Raw genomic sequence first — 6,988 nt, forward strand, 5'->3', positions numbered from 1 at the left:
GTTTAAATAATTGATATTCTATACAAATAGAAATTATCATCTTGAAACTATTTTAATAAATCATTGTTGAATAATTGACATTTTATTAAATATAAATTAAGCTTCGGTCACTCCGGAATCATTTGAGGAGCACAAGATTTTATTATGGATATTATTATTTGTGCTCATAACTATGATGAAAATACAAAAATATATGACTATGCTCATAAAGTTTATAAATAGCTTCCTAAGAGGCCGACTCAAAATTAAAGGCTATGTTGACTGGTTTGCATTTCTGGGATAGATAAGAATAATTAAGGACCGTAATATGGGGGGAATAACGAGAACACGAAATTGTTAAAGAGCGTCCATGGAAAAGGCCGACCCCAAATATAGTTGTGTATAGAGGCTATTGCTCTATATATATATCATAAACATTTTGGTGTATTTTCATGCATAACACATTTTTCGTCACGCATAGAATCTGATCTGAAAGATATAATACGTATCTCGGAATAGAAATTCGAAGGAGTTCGACTGAGTGAAGAATATTCAGGTGCGTTCTTTGAGAGCTTCACTTACAAATATGGCGAATAATGGGCATGAGGGTGACGGTGTATCTAATGTTTCAGGAAACGGTGCAAACTCAAATATTCAAAATACGAATACGATGATCCAGGGGCAGGGACAAGATCATGATCTGGGCCGAGTCCCATATGTACATAATAGGGTATTGGACATGACAAATAATGGGCATGAGGGTGACGGTATCTCTAATGTTAATGTTGCAGGAAACAGTGCAAACTCAAATATTCAAAATACCGATACGACGATACAGGGGCAGGGGCAGTGGCAGGGCCGAGTCCCATATTTATATAATGGCGTATATTACCCTGGTACCCTAAATCATGTGACAAATGTGCAAACAAATTATGCATATCCTAATCCACCGCCTGCAATGGATGTGAATCCGAATGGGTACACATACCCTAATCCATCACCTGCAATGGATATGAATCCGAATGGGTACACATACCCTAATCCAACGCCTCCACCGCCTGCAGTGGATATGAATCCGAATGGGTACACATACCCAAATCCACCGCCTCCACCGCCTGCAATGGATATGAATCCAAATGGGTACACATATCCTATTCCACCACCTGCAATGGATATGAATCCGAATGGGTACGCATATTCTAATCCACGGCCTGCAATGGATGTGAATATTAATGGGCATAACGGGGGGTATTATTTCAACCAACCCGGTACTCTATATGGTGGTTATTACGGTTATTATGATGAAAATGCTCTTAATTATATTCACAACAACCATTATTATCCTCCATATGCCGATGGCTTTTATCAGTTGCAACAACAGGAACAATTGCAATTACAACCCCAACCACGACGTTTGTTCGACGCAGGGAGAGGGAGAAGCTCCGGCAGGCATTCCAGTGGAAGATATAGTAATGCTGTTCAAGCACGACGTGGCAGAGGGAGAGGAAGAGGAAGAGTGTTTAGGGACAATAATTATACTAATGATAATAGTAATGCTGCACCATTGTCTCGAGATGTGGGCAACATCACAGAGCGACTCATGAGAATGAATGTCAGCGAGGGCGAAAGATCCACCCAGGACCAAGGTCAAGGTGAGAGCCATGCAGAACACATCGAGTACGCAAATGCAGATCCAGCAGAAGGATTTAGCAGAGAGAATTCGAATGCCAAGTTTTTTGTTATAAAGTCTTATAGCAGGGAGAACGTGGTGAGTAGTATGCAACACGGAGTGTGGACGAGCACCCGCAGAGGAAATAAAATATTAGCTGCAGCTTACGGTGAAGCCCATCATGAGCAGAGTGAGAATGCCTCTCGTCCAGTTTTCTTATTCTTCTCGGTAATCTTATCACTTTCCTCATAATTTCTTACTGTATGAATAAATTGAACTAATATCGTGTCTTGCAATTTGTTGTGTATTGTATTTGGTATAATCAAATTGTGCGTCTAATGTCTGGGTGATTGGTCATGCAGGTGAAAGGGAGTGGAAATTTCTGTGGCGTAGCTGAAATGGATGGGCCCGTAGATTTTGAAGCCACCGCTGATTGTTGGGATCGTGAGTGGAAGGGGAAATTTCCTGTGAAATGGAACATAATTAAGGATGTGCCTTACAACCAATTCCAGCATATTACTATTAATACGGACATGGACAACCAAAATCAGATACCAGTCATCTATAGTCGAGACACCCAACAAGTAAGTATTCATACTTTCTTTTCATCTAAGTAGATCCGATAATGGATGGATGGATGCAGGTTGGTTACAGAGTAGAGTAGGTGAGATTATGTTGAAAAATTGTTTTGCGATTAATAATATTTGATTGTGAATCTGCTTGCATTCAGGTCGAATTTGAGAAAGGAGCAGAAATGATGGACATATTTGACAGATACGCTTCAACATCATCTCTATTAGACGATGTATCAATGTCGACTACAACGTCACAACAACCAGAAGGAGAGGGAGAAGAGAAACAGAAACAGGAAAATACAGAGGAAGAAGAAAAGAAACAGGAAAATACAGAAGAAGAAAAGGGAGAGAAAGAATGCGAACAGTCCTGCAGTGGGAGTAACAGCTGTGACACAAACGCCGATCACATACAGCAAGAGGTGATTGAGGAGAGTCCACCGAGTTAAAATTACAAGAGATTGTGAACAGTGATGAGACTACTCAGATGACTGTTCAGGAAATTAAGATTAATGTGGAGGCCTCTTGTGATACCGAAGAGACGCAACAGACTGATGTGGACAGCTCCATGATGCCAGCAAAGACTACTGCGGACACAGAGGAGACGCACGAAGTTCATGCCGAAAGCAGTTATGATCCACCAAAAGCTACTTCAGATATCGGTGTGGCTACGCAAGTGACTCAAGACAACACTGGTGACACCAATCAAATAATGACGCCACCTGAAACCATTCATGGTTTATAGAATTCGTTGATTCATTAATGTTGTGTTACTGTCATTTATCGTCGAATCTATGTGCCTTCACTCGTTTGTCCTTATGGTACTGAATTTGAGTTTCGTTTTGGTTGTCTTTTCGCAAGTTGCAAACGTCCTTTCTCCGTTCAAAATATTTAGGTTACAATTAGTGTAACTATATAAATTAAATTGCAACAAATAATATAATAATTAACATCAAATAAATATTAATTGAATTTTATATTAAAAAGACCATATAATTTATAATTTTGTTTTAAATTATTATTATATAAAAAATGCAATATAATTTTCTTGATATAAATTGTAATATTATATAGGTAATATTATAAATAAATAAGATATAAATTGTTTTTATATATATAATATATAATTTTGGGATCATTTCAGTGTTTTATAGGTCAGTTTTTCTCAACAGTGAAAAGTTGGTTTTAAGAATGAATCTTATATTTTTGAAAAGTTTTATTATATGATAGCCTCTTCAACACCTTTACACATGAGGAGGATTCCAATCCATAACTAAGTAGCATCAAGGGTATCTCAAAAGCAACACTACAAGCATCATCTACATGGAGGCCTAGTTTTTCAACCAACAATTAAGGTCATCTCAACACAAGCATCATGTACATGGAGACCTACTTGACCCACCAACCATCAAAGCCATCAAAGCATCTGTAGCACAAAAATTTTGTTTCCATAGTAACCATAGAAACAAATACCATCAAGAAATCAAGTATAAACAAACCTAAGTTGACATCAATTCCAACCATTAATCACTGCAACAATCATCGGGCTTCACACACTACCATGTTGACATCAATGCCAACTATCCCCTCATAAAAAATTCACTCATCACAACATCAATGCCAACAAAAACCGTCTTTAATGTTATGTGGATTATATTGAAATTCTACCTTAAGGTTGTGAGAAAAATGTCTTGATTTTTATGTGCAACTTAATATGTTGCATGTGGACATGCACGACTTTGTGATTACAATTTCCCACTTTTCTGCTATAATTTTTATTCTGGGGGGTTCCAAAATATGAAACATGGAAATCATGGGGGGAAATCCTATTAATCCTCTGGTCCACTTTTTAGATCTTGGGTCATGAAATTTTAGGAAATGTGATCGAAGGAAGTTGTGATTTCTACATGCATCATTAAACAATTCATGTTGGAATTTATGTTATAACCTTACTTCTGGGAGGTTCCAGAAGCTAAACCTTGGACCATACTGAGGGGAAATATTGTTGATCCTCTAGTACAATTTTCATATCATGAGTCACAAAATTTTAGGAGATAGGATTAGAGGAAGTAGAGCTCCCTAAATTCTCCTAAAATGGTGCATCAAATAGGTCATGTTCGCATTTTCGCTATGAATATTCTTCTCGAAGGTTCAAGAAGCTAAAACTTGGGCCATTGTGAGGGGAAATCTTGCTTATCATCCAATCCAAATTTTATATTTTAAGTGATGATATTTTAGGATATCTGGTCTAAGGAATTTGAGCTTCTTAAATGCTTTAAAAACCATGCATCAATTACGTGATGTTGCCTTTTTTTCTATAACCTTTCACCTAGGAGGTTTAAGAGGTTGAAACTCGAACCATAGTGAGGTGAAATCCCACTGATCATCGAGATAATTTTTTAGAACTATGATTGCTATAATTTAAGAGAGAGGCCTTGAATAAATTGGTATATTAGTTTGCATGAAAAATGTTTGAAGAAATGCTTAAACAATTTAATGATTCATTTCATATAGATTGTTTGATGAAATACCCTAATGAAACTATTGTTTTGTGAATGGGGATAGTATTATTGTATTATAGTATTAACGTCTTTGATATATTCCTCTTTGGATGCTACGAATTTGAATAAATGTGTTAAAGGTGTTTTATTACAATTTTCATACAAACTATTTGATAATATACGTCAAAGAAAAAAATCAAAAGTTGCATGATTAAATGGTATATTTTAGTTAGTTTGTTACAACTGGAATTAGAGCAATGTTTTTTATATGATTTTATGCAAAAGTTTTGACAAAATGTATGCTATACAAATACTACTCAATTAGTTGTATAAAAAATATTTGAAGAAAGGTTTACATGTAAAGTGTTTGACAAAATGTATGATAGATGCAAATTAGGTTTTTGCAAGTGTAGTTATAATAGATTTAGTCAGCCATGTGATAAAGTGGTATCAAATATTATTGTCAAGCTAATAAAAGGAAAAACAAATTGGGTACCCCATAATCTTTATAAGTCATTGATGGAATTGAGTATGTTACAAAGTGGTATCAGAGTTCCCAAATTTAGAACATGGACTCAATGTGTTCTAGTATAGGTGAAATGAAAAGAAAAAGGTGCTATATTGGACCTTTGGAGATTAAAATTTATAACTTTTTGTGAAGGAATGATTTTTTGTTGGGTGCAAGTGTTTGGTATTTGTAGGAATTCACTGGAGATTATTTACTACATGCATATGTGCTTATGTAAGATTATTTCATTGTATATAAGAATACACTAATGTTACTTAAATATTTATTTGAGTTGATGAAACAAGATAATCATGCATAATACTGACAAGACTCCCTAATTCATCCCAAAAAGATTGCAAAAGTTCACGATTGAATGATGTCATCAAAATTTTGAGGGGTATTATCTTAGCTTAACTCTTGTTTTCTTATACTTTTCTTTGATGTTTTGAGAAGTTTTCATAATTTGATGAATAATAGCATATGCATGATAAAATGCAAGAAATGAAATAGTTTAGAGATGAATGTTCATCAAACATATATTAGATAATGATATGCTAGATGCATACAATAATGGATATGTAGGTATAAAGACTTTGAATACTTTGTTGTCATAACTTTATTAATAATGGTTCATGATAAACATGTAACCAAGAGTATTTGATTCTCCTTCATAGTCCAAGATATTTTTTATGAGAGGAGATCTTTGATTACTAAGAATATCATCTAATATTTTATCTCCCTTATCAAACTTTAGATATTGATTTAGTTGACAATTATCTATTTATAGATCATTTCTCAGTGCAACAATCTTGGCTTCTAGTCTTTCACAATTACCTTATCATTCATTTAGTTGATTAGTCACTACTTCATTTACGCTTTGGACTTCTTGCTAAGTTCTAGATAACAATTATTTTCTTTAATTCCTCAAAATTCAAATCCTTGTCCTCATAAACATACAACAATTCCTTATTCTTCTTATTTGTTATTGTGATTCCCTTAATCTAAACTATAGTAGAGATTAATTTTCATCTAAAATATCTCTTCTCATCAAGATATTATTATGTGGAATGCACTTCACATTCACCTAATTCAAGATCCTTCTACAATTTGTTCTTTCTGTTAGGTTTCTCCATTACATCAATATCACAATCATTATTTATTTCTCTTTCAACTTTCTCTTTCTCTAAACACAAGGTTTCTTTCTTATTTATGAGTATAATTCCTTATTCATCACTAATAGAAGTACATCTATTATCTCCTTCAAATGGACATACATAAAGGCTTTTCTTATTTTCCTCATGGAGTGTTCTGTTAAAATAAAATATTAGCTTGTGTGTAGCATTAAGGGAATTTTGAGGTAAAAAATGAACCTCAAAACAAAAAATGTACTAAAAAATTTAATTTTAAAAGAACCAATATGATTCAAGATGATGATGTCATCCCTAGGAGAGAATAATTTGCAGGGAAAAGGAGAAAACTACTTTTTTTAATTGTATTCTTTGCTTATCTCCTTAAAGGTTTACCCAAATGCTAATATTAGTTATTCGTTGGAAGTGGAGGTAAATTCCACATTCAACATGCTTTTTCCATGTATTTTAATTTTTTTAACATTAGCCTACTCATATATATGTGGAGTGGATATTTTTTGGATGTGAAATTTATTTCTACATCCAACGGGTGTCTACACTTAAAATTTTCATAAACTTATCAAGAAATAAGATGAAAATAAAATATAAAAAGTAGTTTCCTTAATTTTTCT

The 6,988-nt window shown here is 34.2% G+C and overlaps 1 protein-coding gene across 1 annotated transcript; it reads left to right on the forward strand.

Moving 5' to 3' along the window:
• Positions 1-565: 565 nt before the first annotated feature.
• Positions 566-2,669, forward strand: LOC149251907 (uncharacterized). Its single transcript, XM_089454024.1, has 3 exons — positions 566-1,876; positions 2,011-2,232; positions 2,379-2,669. The coding sequence occupies exons 1-3, from the start codon at positions 566-568 to the stop codon at positions 2,667-2,669; spliced, it is 1,824 nt and encodes a 607-aa protein (XP_089310150.1).
• Positions 2,670-6,988: the final 4,319 nt, after the last annotated feature.

This window comes from Pinus tabuliformis, chromosome 7 (genome assembly GCF_031772625.1).
Source record: "Pinus tabuliformis cultivar Carrire ecotype Pingquan chromosome 7, CPIR1, whole genome shotgun sequence".
NCBI classification, from domain to species: domain Eukaryota; kingdom Viridiplantae; phylum Streptophyta; class Pinopsida; order Pinales; family Pinaceae; genus Pinus; species Pinus tabuliformis.

Coding starts and splice junctions, on each gene's coding strand:
- LOC149251907 (XM_089454024.1), top strand. CDS start 566: ATGGCGAATAATGGGCATGAGGGTGACGGTGTATCTAATGTTTCAGGA. Junction 1,877..2,010: donor CAGTTTTCTTATTCTTCTCG/GTAATCTTATCA, acceptor TTGGTCATGCAG/GTGAAAGGGAGTGGAAATTT. Junction 2,233..2,378: donor ATAGTCGAGACACCCAACAA/GTAAGTATTCAT, acceptor GCTTGCATTCAG/GTCGAATTTGAGAAAGGAGC.